The 26260-nt window shown below is 32.4% G+C and overlaps 1 protein-coding gene and 2 pseudogenes across 5 annotated transcripts; 1 reads left to right on the top strand and 2 right to left on the bottom strand.

Moving 5' to 3' along the window:
• The first annotated feature begins 5219 nt into the window (after positions 1 to 5219).
• On the top strand, positions 5220 to 8919 carry LOC143554213 (rhamnogalacturonan I rhamnosyltransferase 1-like; annotated as a pseudogene). Its single transcript, XR_013138963.1, has 8 exons — positions 5220 to 5803; positions 6579 to 6646; positions 6941 to 7029; positions 7112 to 7277; positions 7520 to 7809; positions 7878 to 8084; positions 8172 to 8329; positions 8406 to 8919. The product of XR_013138963.1 is annotated as a rhamnogalacturonan I rhamnosyltransferase 1-like (transcript).
• An 836-nt stretch (positions 8920 to 9755) lies between these two features.
• LOC143554196 (transcription factor BIM1-like) lies at positions 9756 to 14573 on the bottom strand. 3 transcript variants are annotated; one of them, XM_077044028.1, is made up of 12 exons: positions 14498 to 14573; positions 14085 to 14359; positions 13819 to 13890; positions 12468 to 12854; positions 12255 to 12372; positions 12050 to 12177; positions 11863 to 11953; positions 11722 to 11791; positions 11552 to 11647; positions 11101 to 11480; positions 10678 to 10810; positions 9756 to 10191 (listed from the first exon to the last, which is right to left on the bottom strand). In XM_077044028.1, exons 2-12 carry the CDS (start codon positions 14128 to 14130, stop codon positions 10093 to 10095), a joined length of 1620 nt encoding a protein of 539 aa, XP_076900143.1. In that variant the 5' UTR covers positions 14131 to 14359; positions 14498 to 14573; the 3' UTR covers positions 9756 to 10092. The 3 variants fall into 3 exon arrangements, with proteins under 3 accessions (XP_076900143.1, XP_076900144.1, XP_076900140.1); XM_077044029.1 differs by having other exon boundaries at positions 11863 to 11950; XM_077044025.1 differs by having other exon boundaries at positions 9758 to 10191; positions 11863 to 11971.
• A 2837-nt stretch (positions 14574 to 17410) lies between these two features.
• On the bottom strand, positions 17411 to 19159 carry LOC143552814 (uncharacterized protein At2g29880-like; annotated as a pseudogene). Its single transcript, XR_013138715.1, has 2 exons — positions 18800 to 19159; positions 17411 to 18200 (listed from the first exon to the last, which is right to left on the bottom strand). The product of XR_013138715.1 is annotated as an uncharacterized protein At2g29880-like (transcript).
• Between the last annotated feature and the right edge of the window lie 7101 nt (positions 19160 to 26260).

Below are 26260 nucleotides of genomic sequence, written 5' to 3'. Positions count from 1 at the left end.
TCGATAAAGCTCGGCTCAAACGAGCTTTTTAACGAACCGATCTCGAGTAGCTCGCGAGCAGCTCGGCTCATTTGCACCCCTAAATTTATCTGAATAAATTATTAACTTTACTATTTTAAACATTTGTTCAACCTTTTGAAAAATGAAAAACTAGTCAAATTCAACTATTTGCGTCGTTCACCTGAAGAATAAACATTTTGGCAAATGCAGATTCATTCTGATCCACGCAAGTCCTTTTAATTGAATTTAATCTTTTGTTTATTTTAGAAAATAATACATAATATTTTGGTGGAATATGTTTTCTTATATTACGTTGGACAATAAGATAACCCACCCACGTTAAGGGATGCAATTAACTTGAGTTTGATTCGACTTAGTAGTCATTTGAGGATGAAATAACAATTTAGAAATCAGGATTAATGTTAGTATTAATAAAGTTAACTTTAATTTATCCAACTTGGTCTCAGGGGTCTCAATAAAAGCAGTCTCTCTATTTCTGTAAGGTAGTGATAAGGTTGTCTATATCTTACCTTCTCATACCATATCATAGTTTTGTTATTGGTAGAATTTACTGGGTCCGATGATAATTATTAATATGGTGGAGTGGTGAGGGAGAGATACCTAGTGCTCCAAGTGACCCATGTTTGATTCTTGTCTCCACCTTTTAGTTTCGGCGACACCGCGATAATGTGAGACTAGGCGAATAGGAGACGATCACTAGTGCGATCTTTGAACTGAGCGGGTCTACCTCACCACACTATCGTGCTTTCGGGCGAATGTTCACGGGTGTTGGCCTTAGATGAGGGTTTCCTGGTATAATGAATCTCGTCAGTAACCTATTTAAAAAATTCGTTGGCCGTTCAAAAAAAATATAGGGCTAGAAAGTTATTGCAACATAATATTGTCATAAACCATATTTATAACAATATTGCTAACTACATAAACATTTATAACATTTCCCCTCCCTTGATTGTTAATTTAATAAGCCTGAAGATGCTATCTAGCTTATTAAAAACCTTGTCTAGAAAACCAGACAAGACTATAACCAAAAATTTGTTATTATAATAAACAAAAATAATGGATAAACCACGTATATTAGGTCTAATATTTTGCCAAGTGACACGCTTATCTTTTTCGTCTTTAATTTTTTAATTATTTTATTAAAATCAATTAAAATATTTCTTTATCATTATCATCATGACGACAACGATGATGATTTAAAAAATCAATTAAAAATATTTCTTCACGTAAAATTCATCTGGTTAGATGTATTTAAAAAAACACGATTTTTTGACATTTTTGGAGAACTCATAGAGGAAATGAAAACATGACTAAACATTACGGGGGAGATGGTTTTCGCGAAGACGGTTTTGCTACAAAAACTCACGGGACCGATGGATTTAGTTAATAAATTTGCGGGTGGGGTCAAACTCTTTACACATATCAGATTATTAGTGGCTAACCAAACTATCGACACCGTGAGTTTTGGTTGGATTATTATTTGTAATTTTTAGAAATTTGGCCTACTTTAAGTTTCTTTCTCCTATTTTGAACTATTTTAGGAATTTACCCATAATTTTATGTGTCATCTTATGTGACACCTCTAGCTAGGTCCTAGAAGCTTTTAGTTGAGTAGGCAGATAGATTAACTTTTAGTGATAAAATATATACAGCTAATCTACTACTCTAATAAAAGAATACTGCTATGTGTCACTTGTCACTCTCTTAACCATTCTCACATTTTTAAACCCATTTTGTTATTTGGATCCCTTGTGGGTTATTACCCAACCCAAAATAGTCTTATTCTTATTTATATATAAAGCAAGTATGTTAATGTTTATTTATTTCTTTTTTTTTCTTTTTATATTTTAACGTCATGTTTATCCTTAAGTAATAAAACGAAGCAATTTAGCTATAGAAAAAGAGCATGCCAAATGGGATTGAAGTGGTCGGAACATTGCTTTATTATTATTTTTTTAGTATTTTCAGGTATATAAAAATAAAAGTCAATTAAAATACTTTCTTCTTTAAAAATTTTCATTATATACATTGACTACAATATCATAAATTTGTTTATCGACATGCTAACCATTTAAATTTATTCTTTTGGTTTATTTGGAAGGCTAGAATCATGTTCTTCTTTTCTTAACTATCATATATATATAACTAGCTTTTTTTCCCTGTAATACGGGATTGTTTTATATTATTCATTTCTAATATTAGTATATTTTTTTGGATTTTAATTTTATTTATTGTAAGGAAGTTATTAATATACTTAGGATTTGATGATGAAAGGGTTTTACAAATAAATGAGATGTTATAACTCGGTTTAAAAAAGCTATATGGGTTTGGTGAGACCCATACCCGTGAATTCAGTTTAAATGCATGATAAACCTTCATTTATAAATAAAGCAATATGATGGTTTGAGAGAATTTAAGAAGATTTCGTTTATATATATTTAAGATTAAGATTTAATACATAATCTTGTTTTATTATATATGATTGGCTTGTACTTGAAAGAACCCGTGTTTTACACGGACATCTATATCGCTTTGTCAATATTTACAGGCAGACATTGACTAATTTTGATTATTGATGAACTAGGTATATTGACCAACACAACCGCAAACGTATTGTACAAGTAAATTTTTCTTATTGGTAAATATTTGCGCAATATTTCTTTAGTAATTCCTATAATTTTAATATAAATTGTAATTTTATTAACAATATATGATAATTGTGTTGTCGATTGTATTTTGATTAATGCTCAAATTTTAAAATGTTTATCAATTTCCCGTGTAATACACGGGACTCAAACTAGTTTCCTAATACAAATTATTGATACGTTTATAGAAAGCAACATGTTTAAATATATACATTAAAATTTTAATTGAATCTTAAATGAAATAACATGGTTTTTTTTGGGTTTTTATTTTTTTGAAATGTATGTTATCAAATAAAATTAATATCATGCTTTCTTGACATTTTGATTGGTTAACAAAAGACTTGAAAATATATTTTTCTTAAATGGATTTAACAAAAGTAAATACAATTTTATTAAAATGTGAAGATACATAAATTTTATTACTTTCTATATACTATATGTAGTAATGAAGTATAAATTGCTTATCAAAATATAATACATTTTTGTAATATAAATTAAAATTATCATTAATCACAACACTTTCAAATGTGCAACTGCAAAGAAATATTTACCATAGAAAGGTTAGTTTTTATTAAAATATCTTAAACTTAAAATTTAAAATAATTAATTGTATATATAATATTAGTGTTTTATAGAGAGAGAAATTTATAAAATAGTAGCCAAGTTTTAATACTTTAATAGTTAAAATTTAAAAAGTCAACTAAGTTTTAATATTGTTTTATTACTATAAGAAAAACTCTTTAATGACAAACACAGATCATCTAGAAACTGAGTTAGTATTTAACAGGGGTGTCAACTTTTGATACGATCCGAAATCCAACACGAAACCGTCATAAAAAGGCATAGGTTTTGGGTCGGCTGACACAGCCCATTTTCTTAAACAGACCGGTCAATCTAAATCTGACACATTTAAAAAATAGGTTAACCCGAACCCGACCTGTTAAAAAGTTAATATGTTTAACAACTTTAGAGAAGTTTAGAGATGAGAAGTTTTAAATTTTAAAGTTAAATACTTAGATTTTTAATTTTTATATATCAATTAATTTTTAAAAGTATTTTTTTTTCTTTTTACACTAATTTTATCTACTTTTTACTTCAAACAGTTTTACATTATTAGGTCTAACTATCTATTCTCTGGTTATGCTAGTTGTTTGTTCTTATCTTGAGCTAAATATTTGAATTTAAGTTTGTTAATTATGAATGAGAGGTATATACATATAAACAATTAGATTTATCACAAATTAATAACAAGTTTAAATAAGAGTAATTAACTGTTTAATGGGTCGACACGACCCGAACACGACATAAATTTAAATGGGTCGACACGACCCGACACGAATAAATATATGAGTTGAGTTAGGGTTGAAGAATCTCAACACGCTAACCCACTAACCCGACGCGTTTAATACCCCTAGTATTTAATGGCTTTTTGTGATTTTCATATTGTTTAATATAATTTTGAAAATATATAATACCTTAAATTATTGTTGGAAACAAGTAATTTTTTCATGCTTAAAACTATATGAAGTAAGGTTTATAATATAACAGTGCAACCACCCTCTTTGTCTCTACTATTCCTATTCAATTTTTTATGTTACATATATTAAAACACACTTAAGGTATGTTTGACAAAACTAGCTGGTAGTTGTAGCTGGAAGCTATTAGTTGATAGCTGGAACTGGTGGCTAGAAGTTGTGGCTGGTAGCTGTTAGCTGTAACTTTTTAGAAACATTTAGGTGTTTGGTAGAGGAGCTGGAGCTTTTAATAAAACTAGTTGGGTGCTCGCGCGATGCATCGTTTAAACCCGAAACCTATTCTGACTTGACCCTTACGACTCAAAACCGTACCAACATGAACCGAACTAAATTAGCCATTTTTGCGTCGACTCGTTCCAACCCTAATTTGGTCTTACACACGACCCGGGCTTGCCTGACTCGACTTGTTGTCGATCCTAACCAATATTCACATAATACGTTAATTTTTTAAAGCTAAAGAAGTATAACAATATAATACTCAGATTAAAGAGAATAAAATATTTGTTTTAATGATGCAATTTTTTTTAAAAAAATATTAATATGCGAAAAAGCTATAGTGTTTTAAAAAGTCATAGGGGTAGTTGGTTTTGAGTATGAGTTAAATATGTAATTATTATATGAATTAACAAAAGATTCTGAAAGTTCAAGTACCAAAATTGTATAATTTGAAATACTAAAAGCTTGTAGCTTTTTCTAAACGCTAGTAGTTGTATCTTTTAGCTTCAAGCTACTCTAACCAAACAAAATTTTTTAATAAATTTGAGTTTTTGTAAAGCTTTTAGCTTAAAACTCTTAAAACTCTTAAAAGCTATTTGCCAAATATACCTTTAAGCTTTACATTTTGTATGGTTATGTTTCTTCGGTATATAAATAAAAACCAAAACCCCCCACCTACTCCTCCCCTCCCCCACCCCACACACACCCCCACCCCAAAAAATAAAAATAAAAAAACAACTGTCGCCCAAAACAACCATTTTTATCAACATTTTTTTAATAAAATAATTGATTCCCAAATACCCAAATGTCATAATTTCCCATTGTTGGTGGCAGTTAAGAGTTAATGTCACTCAAACCTTAAATTTTATTAATACCCATTTCAGATCAAACCCCTTTTGTGTCATTCACTGTCACAGGGTATTGTATATATGCAAGAAATCTTGATCAGGATTCATAATCAAGACTTATAAAAGCTGTTTAATTTGGTAAGTAAGTGAGCAATTTAATTCTAGTTGGATCAAGATTCACATAAATCTTGGATCTTGAACACATTATCATCTTTTCTTGAAAACTGAAATTTTAGTTAAGATAATCAAGATCCTTCATTTGTGTCTGTTTTGGTGTACCCGTATCATAATTTAGGGTTTGAGTGATTAATAATGGGATGGAAGATAAATGTGAGGTCTTCAAGAATGAAGGTTTGGATAATAAGAGGAACTGCAGTGGTGTTACTGTGGACATGTTTGGTTCAGTTAATAACATTAAGGGGTACATGGGGTCCTAGGGTTTTAAAAGGTTGGCCTTCTAAAGTCAATCAAGATTCTCATTCTTTAGATGTCAAGTTTTTGCCTGCTGATTCTACTAATAAGGTTCTTCCACCAAAGAGTAAGTCATGATTTTATTATTGTGTTCTTAATGATAATATTGGATCATAGATATTAAATATTAATACTTGTCTTGGTTTTAGAATATGCACATTACATTATGCGGTTTGATGACAATTGTAATTAGGGGCGTGCGAAAAACCGAAAACTGAAACATCCCGAGAACCGAACTGTACCCGTAACTGGAAAAAACCGAACCGAATTGTGAATTCAGTTTTTTTTTGGTTCGGTTGTCGGTTAGACAAATCTTGCTTATTCAAATTACCAAACCAAATTCAATCGAATAAACCGAACAGCAACTGGTTTAATTGGATAACCGAGCTGAGCAAACCAAATAGATTGGTTTATTCGGTTGAATTCGGTTCAGTTAGACACATTTCTAATTCGGGCCTGTTCTGTTTTTGGTTAGGGCCAAAAAAAGTTCAAATCGATTAATCTGAACCGAATAAACCGATATCCAAACCGGTGAACACCCCTAATTTTAATGTGGCTGAGTTATTGAAATCTGAGTATTTAAACAAATTAGACCAGCGATTGAACAAATCAGACCAAAGATGATGAAAATATCTTATATTTTAGTGTTTAAAAGTTAACAAGTTAAAATACTATCTATAAATATTTTTTTTAATTTTTTAATACTGAAGGCCTCACATACGTGATGCACACTCTTTTTAAAACCAAGATACGTGCTTTTTAAAACCAAGATACTTGTTATGGGTGATACTTGAATTTTATAGTTTTTATATTAACATGACATTTTGTGATGTGGAATTTAGGGGTTTACCAGAACAATGGTTACCTAATGGTATCATGAAATGGAGGACTCAATCAAATGCGGGCTGCAGTAAGTGTTTTTTTTATAATTTATTAATATACACACGAGCGCATACAATATAGAACCAATTTTCAGTAATGAACCGTAAAACCATCATTATAGAATAGGCGAGAGGAAACGATCTTATGTATCACATATAAAACAATAGGAACAAGTGTTTGTGCAGAAACTGTAGTTCTAAATTTTCTACTTAAACTTAGTTCTGTATTGAATAAGCCTATAATATCTTTATTCAAAAAATATATTATTTTTTATGGGTACAAAGAAAATGCGTAAACTTTGAACTATTTCTTGATCTTGTAGATTTGTGATATGGTTGCAATTGCAAGATTCTTGAATGTTACTCTTATAGTTCCCGAGCTGGATAAAACGTCTTTCTGGGCCGATCCAAGGTGTGCAAGACATGTGATCATTTGGTGCACATATAAAGTTTCATGATTTAAATTTAATTGTGACTTAAAACTCAAATGACAGTGATTTTGAAGACATATTCGACGTTAACCATTTCATTACTTCTTTGAGAGATGAAGTTCGTATACTTAAACAGCTTCCTCCCAGGCTTAAAAAGCGAGCGAATTTAGGACTTGTGCATACTATGCCTCCCATTAGTTGGTCTCATATTTCTTATTATCAAAACCAGGTACAATCTTTACACACAAAACTGCAACAAGATTATATTATTATTTGACGGTTCTATTCTGTTTAATATCTTTTATTTACACTTTGAAAATACAATAAGTTATTATTTGAAATAATTCATTAGGTAGATACAATAGACCAACCCGAACACGACCCGTTTATTAAACGGGCTAGATATACACACCCAAAACCTGATTACCAAACAAACCCTCATGGTTAAGATTTTGTTCTCAACATTTGCAGATTCTTCCTTTAATTAAAAAACACAAAATCGTTCATTTGAATAGAACCGATGCTCGGTTAGCCAACAACGGTCAACCTCTTGACCTTCAAAAGCTCAGATGTCGAGTAAATTTCAACGCTTTGCGATTTACTCCTCAGATAGAACACTTAGGTAGGCGTATTGTACAACGTTTGAGACAACACGGGCCATTTCTCGTGTTGCATTTAAGATACGAAATGGACATGTTGGCATTTTCGGGATGCACACAAGGATGCAATCTTGATGAAGTGGAAGAGTTGACTAGAATGAGGTTTGACCTTGTGTTTTTGACATTTGGTGATACGGTTTTGTGTGTAAAGTTTGGATTTTTATGGTTAGATATGCGTACCCGTGGTGGAAAGAAAAGATTATAAATTCGGAATTGAAGAGGAAAGAAGGGTTATGCCCTTTGACTCCCGAGGAAACCGCCCTTGTACTGAGGGCGCTTGATATTGATCGGGATATTCAAATTTATGTTGCTGCGGGTGACATATATATGGCGGTCAAAGGCGAATGGCGGGTCTTGCAGCTGCTTTCCCGAAGTTGGTTAGTAAACTTATGCTAAAATTGGTTTTGTTGTGAATTTGTGTTGAATGTGAGAAAATTACCATTTTAACCCTGGCACGCTTACAGGTAAGAAAAGAAACTTTATTAGGATCAGATGACCTTCCGCTTTTCCAAAACCATTCATCCCAAATGGCAGCATTGGACTATCTTGTATCATTAGAAAGTGACATTTTTATCCCCACATACAACGGTAACATGGCAAAAGTCGTAGAAGGTCACCGCAGGTACAAAAACGTGTTCTTTCATCATTTTTACAAATAATTTAATCATGTCAACTCATAAAGTTTGAATCTTTTTCAGATTCTTGGGTTTCAAGAAAACAATAATACTAAACCGAAAGCTGTTAGTTGAACTAATAGACAAATTCACGAGTGGATCGCTGAGTTGGCAGCAGTTCTCAAGCGCTGTAAAGGATGCACATGCGGCCCGAATGGGGGACCCACAACAACGAGTGGTTATCTCAGATAAACCGAAAGAAGAATACTTTTATGCAAATCCAGAAGAATGTTTATAGCCAGTAAAGATTAAACCTTTGAGCATTTTTTGATGAGATTTTATTAGGTTAGTTAGATCTAAAGTCGGAAGATTAGGGTTAGTCTACCTTGAGTCAATGATGCACCACGCGGGTCTATCTTGACTTGGAGCTCGCGGGTTTATAATTAGTTTTTTCTTAGTTGTATATTATTGCTAATAATGCAAGTTAATGTATAGGAACTACCCCGACATAGCAGCGTTATATATTGGAGCATATATTAGTTTTCGCGCGTATACATACATTTTATGTGAATACATGATAGTTGTAATATAGAGTTGACTTTTTATGGGTTTATACTTTCCTGGATTTGACTTTTTATTGAAAGTCAAATATAAGATTCCTTTGCATGGAAGGGTATTTAAGAGTGATTTTTAGTGAAATTGAAAGTCAACTTGAAGTTATGAACCGGAGGCATGTTCTGTAATTTGGTATTTAAAATGGTCCAATTTCATGAATGGGAAAATATGTATTAATGTGGATTTGACTTGTACAAAGCAAATGTAATATTCCTTTGAGCAAGTTGCTAGTCTTACGGTGGTGGCCCAGTGGTAGAGACAGTCTCTTAAACATTCAAAGGGCGAGTCTCACAAATTAAAAGAAATTTGTCAAAATGAAAAATGAAAAATGAAATATACTAAATAACAGTTTAATATTAAGTACAAAATGTTTTGATAAAATCCATATACACAATAGGTATTAAAGAATCAATAAAAATAAATATTTGAATTTGCTTTTTTAAAAACATTGAAAGGAAACAGAAATATGAAACATCATTTTCATAAATTATTTGTAAAAGGGAGTCATTGCATAATAGATTAAAGTCTTGAACATTATTTGTTGGGATTCTTTGAGTTCTGATTGGGTGTTGTGTAGTTGTTAAGTAGCTAATCAATGTTGTTTAGGAATAAGGACTTTCTAACCAATCCACTACAAACAATAACCAAATTATACACACCTTTTTCCACATGTTGTATATATATAAAACATTTAATTTATAATTTAGACATAAGTGTAAGTGTACATACAATTTATGTCATATAAAAGGATGATTAATATAACTATATCACATCACCACATAAAAAGATAGAAATCATAAAACAACATACAATATTGACATAAATAATCCATCAAACAAATGGGTGTTTCAATAAATAACTAGTGATTCAATTTCATTCCATGGTATAATTTTGGCTTCTCAAAAATCTATTGGAAGCCTCCCTATAGATATAACAATGAATAATAGTAATAATAATAATATCAATACATTTGTCAGAATATTCTGTGCAATGGCCCCCCTACCCACCCCACCCCCAAAAGAAAAAAAATAAATGTACAATGTATCTTGAACACAAATGAAAAACAAGAATGATCCTCAATAAGGTCAAAGTTGGAAAAAATGAGTAGTTACCATACCAAATTTTGATTTAAACTTGTCCTAGTAATCGTTTCGGTTTAGTTTCGGCTTGTTTTAAACCTCTTCAATGCTTTATCGCTTTTCTCGTCCCATGTGCTTGCAAGTCTTGAACGTGTCAGCGTTACATCTCCGTTCGACTGTTTGCAAACAATACACAAAAGATTACAAAAATATCATGAGATTTTATGCATTAAAAATAAGATTCCGCCCACTTTTGACCCGTTTTCTTTTTAAGCCGATTTTTTTTAGTTCAAGCCAACCAAATTATAAGTAAAAAGGTTGAAACTCAAACAACAACTACCAATTTCAACTTGAGCCCATTTAGGTTAGAACCCGTTTTGACCCGAACCCAGTTCAGCATGTTACCCAACCCAACCCGACCCTGTTTTGCAAGGGCTATGTGTACCTTGAGAATGGGGGTTGGTGAATCATGTGTACTAGGCTTAGCTCTTTTTCCTAGGTCAATCTGTACTGAACCAAATTATAAGTAAAAAGGTTGAAACTCAAACAACAACTACCAATTTCAACTTGAGCCCATTTAGGTTAGAACCCGTTTTGACCCGAACCCAGTTTAGCATGTTACCCAACCCAACCCGACCCTGTTTTGCAAGGGCTATGTGTACCTTGAGAATGGGGGTTGGTGAATCATGTGTACTAGGCTTAGCTCTTTTTCCTAGGTCAATCTGTACTGAAATGTTGGCTTGTGACAAGTCAACACCGGAGTTTTGTAGTGCTTGTGTTAGCGTAGTCAATAACCTGTTTGCACACAAATATGTTGAAACGTTATGAGTCGAACAAACTAAAGCTACTCTTAGTACTAGAGGTGTAAACGAGCCAAGCCAAGCCCAAGTTCGTCTAGGCTAAAGCTCGGCTTGTTTAACTTCCAGCAGCTTGATCTCGACTGGTTTTGAGCATATATTCAAGCTCGAACTCGTTTACACTCCTAACCTTAACACCCAAGCTCAAATTAACGGGCTGGCCCGTTAATCTATGAACCTTGGTGGATTTGTTAGCTTAAAACTAAGGCTGTTCAAATAAATTCTTACCCTTGAGAGTAAATGGTTGAGATGCTAATTGTGCCACTTTCAATTGTTAGTTCTTGATCTTTCAGCTTATCACGTGCAACCGTGGTGCAATCGGTTGTGCATGATCTGCTCTGCCATAACAGGGACGCTGCATTCGCTGTATCGGATGCCAGTGTCAAAGGAGGCGCGGTGACACTGGTGCTTCCACAGCCGGGAGAATACATGTTCGGCTGCATGGGTGAAGGGAAAGGAGATCCTTTGTTGATCAACCGCGCGTGTTGACCAACTTGTTCAAGGGAAGTCAAGTCAGAACCGCGCTTGTGGACCAATGTTGGTCCAGACGGACCGGTCTGGACTTGTGGTTGGTCAATGAAACCTTCTGTTGGTCTTTGGTTATTGTTCTGTTGGAATCAAAGTGAATAATAAGTTTGTGATAAGGATCTTGTTGACCAGTTATAAGTTTTGAATTTACCCATGGTATCATGGAAGGCGGCTCGTTATTCCATCCCCGACATGAATCCTCAAACTTATGCACCTTATCTTGTAGAAACTGAATGTACTCAATTACCTAGAAAATTTATAAATCTAATGTTAGACAATTATAACATATATATATATACTATATACTATATAGTATATTACCTCTAATAAAAATGATGCTTTATCTCTCTTTTGATCACCATGAGGAATGATTTCTCTCAATGTTGAAAATCTGGCCAAGTATGAGAAAAAATCATAAAATCATTGACCATTTAAAAACTGTAATCATTAATATGAACGTACCTATCGTTAATTTTGCTTCTTCTACGTTGCTCGGTAGCAGAATGCTTAGAACGCGGGGTGTTGGGCTTTTGATCATGGTGTGTTGTGTCTACTTTAACAGACAAAACACCTATCATTATACAAACAAATTTGTACACTTTTGAGAATCTGGTTATTATTTTGCAATTGAGGAGATAACAAACGATACCTTTGTAGTTTGAGGATGGTTCTTTCTTGATAACAAACTCTTGTTCTTCATCATCCTCGTCTTCTTGACAACTTTTAGCAGACTTTAACATATCAACAAAACTTGGATTCTTTTGGGTTGATGATGGACTGCAAAATATATTACAAGACTGTTAATAAGCAAGATTGAATATTTATTAACATATGTGAAAAGAAAATGAACAGACCGAGAAGATGACAGAGAACTGATGGTGGCGGTTGGATGGTTATGAGCGGATGAAGACTGTGATGGCCGCTCCATGGATGATGTCATCCACGGCACTCCTCCCATCTTCATGACCCCCTCTGTTAACAACATTTAGAAAACATTATTATTGGCTTAAAAACTATTTGAAAACTCTTCTCTGTTTATTCTGCTTTCGCTCTGCGTAACAACATACCTCGTACCGCATGTCGGTTTCCAGCAATATTCTCCTTCCCTGTCTTTCCCTTCTTCACAGCAGATTCTTCCCACAGTGAAAAGCCACCACCAGTATAAGAACTGCAATTTGAATGTTCATCATTCTTATCACTGCCACTAGATTGTGCTGCAGCTGTGACCACCCCTTCGGGCTTTGGTATCCTTTGACTTTGATTTATACAAGAAATGTGACTGATACTGTATGTACCGATCCCGCCTGGAAGAATGTGTTCTACTGCAGTTGGTCCAGCTGGTGGGAGTGACTTCCCGATTGATGGTTCGTCCACTTTGTTTGCTTCTTTAGCCACATTTTTACCTACCCGTTCCAGCGGCTGCAAAAAGTCATGTGTTTCAAGGTAGCAGCCACCTGTTGATAGTTATGTATATTATATAACTTGAGTTTTAGTCATAATTCAGTTAAACGTATCAGTTACACATATTGGGTCGGTTTGGTTAACCTTGGATTTATTAAAACTCGGTTTAGGGCGGTTTTGTCAGTTATGGAAATACCGATAACCAAAACTGTCCCACTAATTTTGGTTAAAAAAAACATAAAACTGATCCATCGATTTTTGGTTAGGCATGGTTATATAACTTATATCAGTTTGGTCTCACTGGTTAATTCGGTTTTATGCACACCTCTACACGAACCTAACACAAAATTCATATGTTTTGAGTTTAGTCTAAACAGTTCGGGTTGAACTCATGATCACATTTAACCCATCTCATATAACTAAAGAACAATCTTTGTATGTTCTAACTTGAATAGATTGGTTTTTTATGCCAAATCTAAAAGATGGATCAACACTGATTATTAGGTTTTATAGTTTAAATGTAATTATGATATATACATTTCTATTTTTGTTAGTACACTGTATTCAGATGATTTTAAGTTTTATCACTAAATCCAAGAAAGATAGTTTAAATGTTTTACCACTTTCTGTTCTACCTTTTCTTTCTTTTACCAACTCTTTTAATTACAATTTTTTAATTTCTAAAATTCTTTATTACAGATCACCATATAAACAAGAAAATGCTATGCATCTCTAAAAAGGTTGAAAAAATTTTACTTTTATTTTAACAAAACTTTAATAAAATTATTACTGTTAAAAATTGACAAAAATAATTTTATTCACATAATAATTAAGAAACATAATATTAATTAAGATGATGTAATTTATGATTTAGTTTTGACTTTTTTTAAACATCAGAATTCAGATCCCAACATAGAACCCTACATATTTAAAGTAGAGGATTAAGCAATTAAATAATTATATTAATAATATTATTATTACTTATTAATAGTTTGTATAATTAATATTAATAATTACCTGGAGGTGTTGGAGATGGATCTTGGTGAGCAGGTGAATAAAGTGAAAGAAAGTCATGCGTTGGTTTCCTACCTGTAAATGTAAATTTAACCACATCAACATCACACACACATCTTAATTCTTATATATATATATATATAAGAACAATAATAATAATAATTCAGTTACTTACTTAACGTGCACCCTCACCTCATCAACTGTGTACGTATGCTAACGTGCACGTGCTAACAGAAACAATAATTACTGTATGTATATCATGTATGTACCTTGTGTTGTTGTTGTTCCATAAGGACGTGGCTGAGGAAGCTCCATCACGATCTACAGAAGACTAATTAAGCCAACTTTCACAACCAACTAATAATAATTAATTACCAGAATTTTGTTAATAATATTGTAATTGTAATTGTAATTGATTGATTTTTGTGACGGGTCCCCAGATCTACTACTACATGTACATGACGTGATTGTGATTGTGATTGCGGTTGCGCCTCCTCTTTGTGAACCTTCAGAGGCGCATTCACCACGTAATTCTGATTAATACCTGCAATACATCAAATCCAATTTCGTAATTGTAATTATAAAGGTATACAACAATTATGTATATATATGTCAGGAAGGAAGGAATCCGATTCAAAAAAGTATAGTATAAAAACTAAAAGTGATGGAATGGAACAAACACGTACCTTCTTAAATCGATGAGAATTCAGATTCCGTAGCGAAATTCAGCTGTTTCAACCAATTCATTCACGGTAGTAACTATATACAGCAGCAGCGAGTTGTTGTTGTGTACGTATGTATGTATGTATGTATGTATATACAGGTGAATTGAATTGTATATGTGTGTGTGATGTAAAGCCAGCCAGCCAAATAGCGGTGTGAAGAAAGATAGGATTGTCAGTGCAGCAGCGAGTTGTAGTTGTGTACGTATGTATGTATGTATGTATGTATGTATATAATTGGTTTTTATATATTTAGAGTAAGTTGTGACTTGAATTATATATCTATATATTGTTTATATATATAATATCACCATTATGAATACTTTTACATTTTTATATTAGATGGTGTGTTTAATATGTCAGCATCTGTTTTTTCATGTTATGGTATTACACTGGCGTTTAAAAAAGCAGCCCTTTTTAAAATCTCTATAACTTATCAAGTTCGGGGTACAAAACTATTATATGACTTCATTTATTATATAAATGAAAAAATCATAGTGTGTCTTAAGATATGCTTTCTCCTTTAAAACGCGTGGGTTCGAGTCTTCTTGAAGTGGACATTAGTGTTGACTAGTGGACATTAGTGTTGTCTTATTAGTAAATTAAATTATAACTAAAATGATCATCGGTAACCTACATCTTGTGTTTGAGAACTTTTAGTGTTGGCTTGACAAGTTGTTAACAAGTCATCAAATATATTAAAAAGTATATTATATAGTAATATTATGCTACATGGATACATTTATACTTATACAATTAATTGGTCGCGGTTCCAAAGAAATATAATGAATTGATTCATTTGGATTCACAAACTATTAAATTAAGTGTATGAAACTTATTCGGACTCGTTTATTAATTAGATGAGCTTCAAGTTGACTTTAAACTTAGTCCTAGTACATATAAAACCAAACTTGATTGAAGCTTATAGTGTATATGATCATTATAGAAAAAATCACGTGAGTGTTGATGGTAAATAGAGAGTTGTGTCAAGATAAAAAAAAAAGTCATGACGGTTAAGCCGTTAACATTAATTAAAAACAACATTAATGGACGATTAGAAGGCCCCTTCCCCACCTCCCATGTGATCCTCCACTCTAATCCACCCACCCACCCCACACCACTAATTAATAAATTAATTAGTTATTAAATAATATAATCCCTAACTCTAATCTATATAAATATCAACTTAATAAGAATATTTACCTCATCCCCGTAAACTAAAATCAATATTGAAACATAAGTTTTGGATTCCTAAATATTTTAAGAAGAATGAAAAGTAAGTGAACAAAATTGAGTTGGGTTGTTTTATTTTAGTATATGACATCGCATACGCAATGATGCATGTGAAGCTTGATTCACGTATTCTTCTATCATCCGACTTGAGCGTCCATCAACCTCTGTTGATTTTAGATCCTCTCATATCGGGTTGAAAGGACCGATTAATCAATATGATAAGATGAAAATGAAATTAAACTTACTTTAGCATGTTATAAATAATATTTGATTAAGAAGATAAGAAACGGGGGCCACCCAAGATTTGATTGTAAGAGAAGACAGTCAAATTAATAATTGTGTTGATTATTTAAATACAAAGTTTTTATTTTTGAATTATTAAAAAGCCCATGACTTGTAAGTTTAGAAAACAATGACTTAATCCACCCTTACGTCAATATGATTATGGAATAGATTCTAAAATAAAAATGTGAGGCCACCACATTTAGGTTCATGAACACACCTCCCCCTTTACCCTTTTATTTTAAATATTATTATTTATTTACTTAATAAATCAAACACAATAATTATGTAACATGGGAACACTATGTCGAATATCTTATTAATAAACCTAATACAAATATTAATAAAAGTTGTGCATATCATCTTGCAATGATTATGACACCCAATATTTTAATTACCTTTAGTTTATTTTAATCAAACACACCTTCAATTAAATGAAAACGCACACCCATGTGTGTGTACGAAAAAAATTAATTGTAAGGAAATATGAAGAAGCTACATCTAATGACAGGATAGTTACTATAAACACAAGATAGCCGGTGTGTTCAATCATATAAAATAAATAATACAAAGGCTAATATGCTGTTAATATTATATATAAAAAAACACACACACACATCACCCTCTTTATACATAGGCAAGTTGAATTCTTATAACTTAAATTATAACTGTTAGCCCATAATAATCTCTAATAACAATTTGGTTATTTTCGCTAACTTTTAATTCCATTGCCTAAGACGATACCTAATTAAGTAACACAGTATGTTCCTAAATTCCATTTATGTCGTTTCATAACAACTTACAACATTTTAGTTAAAATAAAAATCTGACAATTGTTCATGAATGCATAGTAACTTTTTTATTAGTGTGATATTCCATTAATAATCAAAATGAAAGTCGTCACTGTTTAGATAACTAAAATCAGATTTGACTTATTTACACATTGATGTTTAATTCAATAACAAATTTGACAAACATCAAAGATGATAGCATAAAACAAAAACTTGTCATCGGAAACATGCTCAACTTAAAGAAATTCAACTTAAAGAAATGGTAATTAATAAACATATTAATTAATAAGATTAAAATAATATTAATTAATAATAAAAGAATAAAAGAAATGGGAAGGTTCTTTGTAACATGGACATTCTAAATGGTAATTAATAAACATATTAATTAATAAGATTAAAATAATATTAATTAATAATAAAAGAATAAAAGAAATGGGAAGGTTCTTTGTAACATGGACCTTCTAAGAGGTAATGGAATGGATGGAGGTATGGAATGAGCATGGGAATTGAATGAACAACAGAATAGAATGTGTCATTACCATTCCATTATCCTGTTTGGTTAACATGGAATGGAATGGATCCAAAATTTACCAATTTTTATAACATTATCTAATTAAAATTTATATTATAAAAATGAATATTTTTTATGTAATAAAATTTCAAAATCATCTAAAACTATTTAAAATCATGTAAAAGTTTTCAACTAACAGAAATAAAGATCATCCAAAGTATCCAACTAACAAAAAATTAAAATCATCCAAAATCATCCATCGAAAAAATATTAAAAATCATCCAAAAGTCATCTTATATCACGCTATTCAGATTCGTCAAGCATGTTCCTCACCCATCCAAGTTTACGGTCTTCACTGACTTTATAAAAGACTACCATCAACGTCTCGTTCTGTGCGAGCTTACATACATCTTTATCACAATCACGAATATACAAACCCGCAACTTTATTCATTTCCTCGAAAAGATTGTTTCGCATTTCCTCTCTATTGCTCTCTGTTCCAAAAACTCTACTAAATGTATCCGTAGCCCCCCTAATCTCTGCACCAATTATTTCTGCTGACTCTTTCAAGCTATTCATTAGAGGATCACTGTTGCGTCTTTTTCTCTTTCGTTGTGTGCTTGTTTCTTCTCTAGAAGTTGCATATGAGGGGCTGTTTATTTGCTGATCAACATATATATCATCCAATCCATCTTCAGTGTCATGTTCTTCTCTGTTTATGTCCGATAAAATATCGGCAGCTGTTTGAGCATCTCTTCCATTTGCTCGATCCTTTCCAAATACATTACACAAGTCCCAGTAATGAGGAAATTTCTTTCCTCTCCATCTTTTTGCGTTTGTGTGCACCTAAAAAGCCACATCAACACGATCGGAATTAACAAAATCAAAATATAATAATGGAGTGACCCTTACCAACAACATCCCTCGTTTAAAAAAAATAATTCAAGTTTCTAGTTCACCCAAATTGCTTGTGTTTCTTTTGGTATGAGCTACCAAAAATCATTGTAACCAAAAAATTTAGCAAAGCTAATAATGCTATATGGTAAAATATATTATCTTATACTTCATACCAGTATTCATAGAATCAACCAGCGTCTATAACCAAACTACTATGTGGTCTAAAAACAAAGTCAGCAGCTTAGCTGAATTCACTTTATTGATTCTTTATTAGTTGGTATGCACCTAAAATGAAGTATATAGATTAATAAGCTATATAATACTTTTACGGCCCGGTACGGTTTTTATCGACCAGTTTCGAGTCAAGGCCAGACCGTCTGTTACAATTTAAATTTTTCAAAAAAACAGACCGACCAAAAAAATTTTGAAAACCAACTTTAAAACCAAGCCGATGACTGAATTGGCGGTCTCACCGTTTTAAACCGAACCGTGAAAACCCGTAGCGATTACTATAAAAAAAACTACAATAAAAAATGATTATACAATACCTGTAAATAAGCTTTCCAAACATCTTGTGGAGCATCGAGCATTTCGTTATTATAATCCCAGCCAAACCCACTTGTATTCTTACATGATAGCATATCATGTACAATAGCCTAGTCACTTTTCATCGTCTTTATACGTGACTCTATATGTGGCTTTGCCTTTATGCCTGCTTCAGGAAGTAAAATTGCTAGTTGCTTCTCCACCGCTTGCAAGAAACCGGGTTTAAACCCGCTATCTGATTTGTAATGAGGACTCAAATTAAGTACATCCAGCATGGCTGCAATAAGCTTCTCATCTTCCTTTTCATTCCACTTTCTTTTATTCTTTCCTGGACCTCCCTCATAATCAAGTTGTGTTTCCATTATCTTCACACCAAACATCAATGTTGTATGATTAATAAAAACACGTAAAACATTTAGATGTTTTGAAATTACCAACATAATATAACAAACACATAAAAGTATTCAAATTTAATCTTACAAAATCCATCTAAGTAACAATACCAAAGTAACATAACAAAAAACAAAGTAATCTAAATAAATCAATGATTTCTATATGTCCATGCATTATACATTGATGTTGCCAAATTTTGTCTAAAGTTGGTCCATTCATTCGAGGTCCCAATCGTAGTAATTTGTTCCACATGTGACCCAAGATCTTCGCCATCCGCATCATTATTCATGTCAATATATTCACCATCATCAAGAGGATCATATGCCATTTCTCTTCGAATAAAGTTATGCATAAGACAACATGCAAGTATAATTTTATTTTGTGTTCTAATTGGATAGAAAGATGGGCTTCTAAGTATAGCCCATCTTTTCTTCAAAACACCAAAACATCGTTCGATGACATTCCTTGTGGCTGAGTGCTTCATGTTAAAGTACTCTTCAGACTTTTCCGGTCTTCGTCCATTCAGCCAAGTATTCAAATGATATTTTTGACCTCGAAATGGTGCAACGAATCCCTCTCCGTTGGTGTACCCGACATCAACAAGATAGTAGTTACCTTTAGGCACTTGCAATTCATTCTCTCGGATCATAGCACTACGAAGTATTCTACTATCAGCAGCAGATCCTTCCCAGCCTGGTAATACATAAATGAATTGCATGTCGGGTGTGCAAGCAGCAAGTACATTAGTTGTTATATCTCCTTTTCGATTACGGTATCTTGGTTTATCTTCCTCTAAAACTTGTACACATATATGTGTCCCGTCGATAGCTCCTAAACATCCCTTGAACCATTTCCATCTTTCATCTGTTGAAGTTTCTGATATTGACTCTGGTTTCTTAAATAGTTCGCTTTCCAATCGTATAACAGCATCTAACACATTATTGAAATGTTTACTGACAGTCTCCCCTGATCGGCGAAACTGAAACTTCGCGACTCGATTCTTCACATGATGTGCCAAAATGTATAGGAAAATTGCAACTTGTTCATTTACTTGGAGGTACTTAGACGCTTTCAAATTTCCATCTCTCTCCAACATATTACAAAGTTTCACAAAAGCTATCCTATTCATTCTAAGTTGATGAAGACACGTGTCATCACTTTCATACACCAATCTTTGCATATATTCTTTTCTCTCGGGGTAGAACATCTTGTAGCAAGCTCTAGTTGGACACGTACCTATATGCATACTAATAACAGTTTGTACTGCTTGAATATACCAAGAGACCATGCTTAGGATATGAAGCCACAATGCACTTAATGCAGCTAATTTCCTTTTTTTTTGTTTGTTTGTTCAGTTTAAATCTATACATAACTGCAATATTATTCAATAAAAACCATGTTTAGAGTTAGTACATATAGATTCATTTGACCCTTACCCTGCAGAACATATTAACTGATATATAATTCACACATCTAAATAAATCACAAAACACCACCTAAAATGCTTAATTAGCAGGTATAATAATTTTGAACTTTCTATACCATAGGGAAATTGGGGTACTGTTGGTAAAACACACAAATGTGAGCTAACATGAAGAAATAAAAAATAGACAAAAATGTGGTTATCAAGTGTTGCACTTTCAATCATCATTTGATAAAATAACATTATAATTATTCTTTACTGATGGCTAATATTTTAATGTCCTATGTTTTTCGTAATTCATACATCATCAATCAATAACACATAAATGCCAATTATTGCTTCTTGCTAATATTTCTTTAGATGACGATTCTGTTATTCAATTTTAAAGGAGCCCTAATTTATTATGTTCTATTTTTGATTGATTTTACCTTAATTAATCATTGAATTGATCTATGAAGTCTGGAAACATCGTCATATTCATTGCAGATGATCGAACATGATGTTATAGATCAATGAATTTTTGTAAATAGGAATCACGAAATCGTAATAGCTGACATGCAATACAAATTAATTGATGAAGAACGTACCTTGTGATGCGAATTCGTTATTTGCAGAGGTGGTTTTTTTTTTGTGAGGGTTGATTAGAAGGAGTGGAATGAAATAAATACGGGGGGTAGCGATGGAATGGATTAGTGGGAATTAACCAAACTCCTAACTTCGGGGGCTAAACCCCAAATGTAGCGTTCAGTACGTTTAAATTCTGGAGTAACTAACCATGGGACTAGACGAGCCAGTTCATTAAAGCGATGGGTATACTCCAAGTGATCTGCACCCTTCATTTCTAGATTCCAAAGTTCTTGCTCTAATTTCTGAATTTCGTTTATCGGACAAAAGTGTTTTATCATAAGATTTTTAAGTTCTGTCCAAGACATACGATTGGTTGCCTCTTGTCCTTGGATTTGCACAACAGTATTCCACCACATCAGCGCGTGGTCTACAAATGTAGAAGTAGCAAATTTGACAATACAATCTGGTGGACAGTTAGTGATATTAATGATGGATTCAGTCTTTTCGATCCACTTTACCAGTCCATTTGGTCCTTCAGTACCGCTAAATTCCATAGGTTTACATAGCATGAAGTTCTTAAGTTGATATCCGTGTTGCGGGGGATTTTGATTGTTACAATTATTGTTCAAGTTCGGTGCATTATTTAAAGTAATATTGGTATTCAACGGGGGAGTATTAGTTGTGATAGTATCAGTATTTATCGGGGAAGCATTTGTGGTTGTATTAGTATTTGTCAAGGGATTAGTATGTACAACCGCGTTAGCGTTCGACACTTGATTTGTATTCATAGTTGTATGGATACCAGCAGCGAATTGTGCTGCTATTGTCGGAAGTACTGTTTGTAGTTGTCGAGCGATCATTTCGGCTATATCTGCCTCAGACAACATGTTTACTTTCTTCGGGGCCATTCTATAACAATAACCAGTTATCCAACAATTAACAAAATTAACATACACTAATGATCACAAAAGGAATTATAATGACAAGTAATCAGGTATTTCAATTAACACGTATATATCACACGGGTTTGTTCTTGAGTTTGAATACTAAGGATAATATGTAAAGTTAGCCTAACAAAGGCCAATGTTTATATATATATATATATATCAAAAGTTGTCACCTAGTGACAAGTAATTGTAATCCAGTAAGGGTAAGTGTTTGAAATGAAATATCCAATGTGTCACCCATATCAACATAGCATCCTACCAGATGCTTGCATGGGGTATCGAAGGCTATATCCAACAATATCGTACTACCCCTATCTATCTAAGTACACATTATACAATTTAAACTTTCGTCTCCTAATTATTATTATTATTATTATTATTATTATTATTTTATTTACTTAATAGTTTAAATTTTTTGGCATGATGAAAAAAGTTGGAAAGAAACGACTTTCTTTTATTTATGCTACCGTACTCTTTAGATTTGAATAGTCTTGAACTCATGATGCCCCACTCTGTTGAGCCGGTTTTGAGAATTCGAAAAAAATATTGGCCGAAGGCGAAAAAGGTTTCGGGCCTGAAGTAAAATGAGTATTTTGTTATGTTTAAATAATTTAATTTTTAAATGGCTTACTTGGTTATGATTTGGGTTGTGTAAAAACTTTTGTATAAAAATTAGCTTAAACAAGTTTTAAATTAGACTATAACTCACAACCTATTGTTTTAGAATTATACCCATTTGCCACTAGAGCAAGTATGTTGTTATGTTATTGGGTTTAAATATTAAATATACATAGTGATTTTCATAAATAAATAAATTTAAAAAAATCGGGCATAGCAGGGTATCGGGCCAGGGGTCGTCGACCACCCAGCCCCACCTTAGGGCAGATTCCGCCACTTTGGCCAGACTATCTTGTCTTAACCGGGTCCATGCTGACTTCAGAGTTTGGCTTGATAGTTCCCCCGGAAAACCGTACATCTGACTGCCACTTGACAATCGTTATGCCAACACAAGAACAGTACTTTCTGGCGTAACACACGGTGGGACGAAAACCCGGTTAGACACAGTTGTCGAACTGACATCCTTTATAAAAGAGTTAGCTCAAATCTTTTATTGTCAATTACCATTCTAAATAAACTATTCAATTTTTTTTGTTTTGTAAGATTTTAAACTAATCTAGTTCGGCATAATAATAAATAAAAATAAAAATAGTTATATCGACTATGTTTAAACATATAAGTTGATTGTTCTATTCTCTTCTAACTTGTAAATTGGATACAGCACCATGTTAACTTATGATACAAAACTTATTTTTAATACACTTATGAAAATAAACTAGGTTAAGTAGGTCAATTAGTGGATTCGTCAGCTTGACTAAAACTCAATATGTTTAGCTAAACATGTTTATGAAGTTGACATGAAGAGAACCTATGCCCGTTTAAGCTAAACATGTTATGTTGTGTCGTGTATTAAATTTGCATCCCTTTCATGAACGTCCTAATCGAAAAACCTAGATAGACCTCTACACGAAGCATGAATATCTTTAATAAGTAACTCTATGATCGATGGACAAGTAAAACCATCTTAGGATTCATATCAAATTCTTGACATTCCACAACAAATATTGTTAGATAAAATATTGTTGTTTTATATGTTTCAGATACTCAAATACTAACATACAAGATCAAGCATTGAAATCATTCAATAATCTATGTGGCTTTGAAACTCATTCCAAACCATGCATAATGAATAATGCAATTTTTCAAGATGAAATTCAATGTGGTTACATAACCACATATTCGTGTTGGCCTGCTCCCAACCAAGCAAATTCGGTCCTTATGAGAGTATGTATTATTTTATTTCATTCTTTTTTAAATATAAAGGTATATTGAAAACTAGCTTGAGCGGACAATTGATAAAAATATCATATTTACTAATTAAGAAAAGTACAAACAAACAAATAAATAAATAAACTATCATTTAAGAAACTACCGTTGTACATTAGTGTTTAACACAATTTAGATATTTATTTATTTCAATCATTCAAATTAGTAATTAATTTATTAACCATCCCTCACGTGTGGCCTTGTAGGAGGCTTGAGTTTTTCAGTGAAGACTCAAGTTCGAATCCCACTTGTGTCACTGTTGTGTGGATATTGACAATGAATGATTTGAGTTATGCATTATGCAAAGTTTGTCAGTTCAAACCCTAAGCCCACGTGGTTTTCGTCTCACTGTGTGTTACGCCAGAGATTTTTGCTCTTGTGGTGGCACAGCGACTGTCAAGTGGCAGTCGGCGTATGGTTTCCTGAGGGGCCCCGATTAAGACAACATAGTACGGTCAGAGTGAGGCATCGAGGCTCTATAAATTTGGATTGTGCGGTAGTCTAAGTACAAGAAAGTCGTTGTTCTAAAAGGCAAAAAATAAAATAAATATAAAAATAAAAATAAAAAAAATTAATGTTATTAACCACTAACTTGATATAGTAGCAAAGATGTATGTCTTACAACCAAATGTTTATGGGTTCTAGTATCACTTGAGACATGGACAGAAAAATTAGTTGTTCAAAAAAAGATTTCATTTTATTAATTAACAAATAAATTGGTTTTAAATTATGAGGATTAATGTGGAGGTGACAAGTGTTAAAACGTTGTAGTGTTTTATTAGAGAGTATAGCTGTAGATGATCTTTATGCCCTAACACGCTTGACACATGCCAAGACTTAACTAAGTTTTTAGATGACCGTTAGTCAAAATGACTAAAATCGAAACGCTTTCGCATATAAATGATAGCGAGTGAAAATAAACTTTCTAAATGACTCAATCCATAAATTAATTATATTTAAATGACAAAATTTGTAATTTTGTATCAAATCTATTTAATGAAAGAGTATTATTTCCAACATAGAAGGAAAATGAGTTTTGAAAAATCAAGAACTTTAAAGATAAATTTATGGTGTTTATCACAAACCTCGTTTCTTGAATATAAGGAAACGAAGTATCAAAAGTATATTAGAGATAAATTTTTCATTGTCTGAAATCACGATCTACAACACAAAAATACAAATCTTCTCCCAAATATTAGGGGTGTGGTGTGGTGTGGTGTGGTGTGGTGTGGTGTGGCGAGAATTCTAAAATATATATATTAACATTATACAGTTTTGGAGAGTTTTTAATTAAGAAGTCAATTCCTTCTTTTTTTTGTTAAAACAATTAAGTGCTACACTATTAAGTATTAACTCTACCATCTAAAAGGATTGAATCTAGGGGTGTTCATCGGTTTTTTTTTTTTGGGTTTAAGGTCGGATTTTTTGGGTTTCAAAGTTTTAAACTTTGGCCCGAAACCCAACCAAAACTCTCACGGGTTTTTCGGATTCAGGTAATTCAAGCTCAGGTTTTTTCAAGTTGGGTTAATCGGATTTCGAATACCCTGCAAACCAAAAAAAAAAAAAAACAAACAAACAAACAAAATTTAAAAACTACAATGTTAAAATAAATACATATTCTTCTTTGCTCATAAGGTAAATAATCAAATAATAAACCAACATAACTTCATAAACAATTCAAAAGCAAAATAAAACTAATTCAACCCATAATAGTTTTCAATCAAGCGTGATTTTTTGGTTCGATTATAGTTGCTATTAATAGTAAACAAAAAACATATTTTTTTTTTCGGGTGTGACAAAATATGTCATAATAATATTGACTTGGTTGTCCACATATAAATTGCATTTAAGAACGCACATGGTAGAATTGCTTATGTTGTGACCATTTAGGATTGCATGTCAATGGAACATCGCCATATGTTTCGATTTGGACATATAAATCCATCATATTTGTCATACTAAGAGTAAAAACCTCATCTTGCAAAAACACCTATCGTATGTCAAAAAGAACATAATGGAACTAAAACAACTAAATCTAAATTGAATATGTGAATCGATTTTTCTTCCTTAGACATTTAAACGTGTTAATTTGAAATTAAAACAAAATTGAACAAGAATAAATCCAATGAAAATGGATTGGAAGAAAATAAATCAAATCAGAACATATCAAATAATAACAATAAAAATGACATACGATGGATAGCAGATTGAATGAATACATAAATGAACATCAAATATGCACATAACGT

This window comes from Bidens hawaiensis, unplaced genomic scaffold (genome assembly GCF_021521415.1).
Source record: "Bidens hawaiensis isolate Kalapana, Puna unplaced genomic scaffold, B.hawaiensis_p1.1 tig00001032_1, whole genome shotgun sequence".
Classification (NCBI taxonomy): domain Eukaryota; kingdom Viridiplantae; phylum Streptophyta; class Magnoliopsida; order Asterales; family Asteraceae; genus Bidens; species Bidens hawaiensis.
The sequence above is the reverse complement of the archived record's forward strand: the minus strand, read 5'-3'. Positions and strand labels throughout refer to the sequence as shown.

Bases quoted from the DNA above. Each gene is read 5' to 3' on its own strand.
- LOC143554196 (XM_077044025.1), bottom strand. From the start codon at position 14,130: ATGGAGCTTCCTCAGCCACGTCCTTATGGAACAACAACAACACAAG. The intron at 11,792-11,862 runs GTACGTTCATAT...ATACTTGGCCAG, and splicing joins AGAAGCAAAATTAACGATAG to ATTTTCAACATTGAGAGAAA. The intron at 11,648-11,721 runs GTAATATACTAT...TAAATTTTCTAG, and splicing joins AAGCATCATTTTTATTAGAG to GTAATTGAGTACATTCAGTT.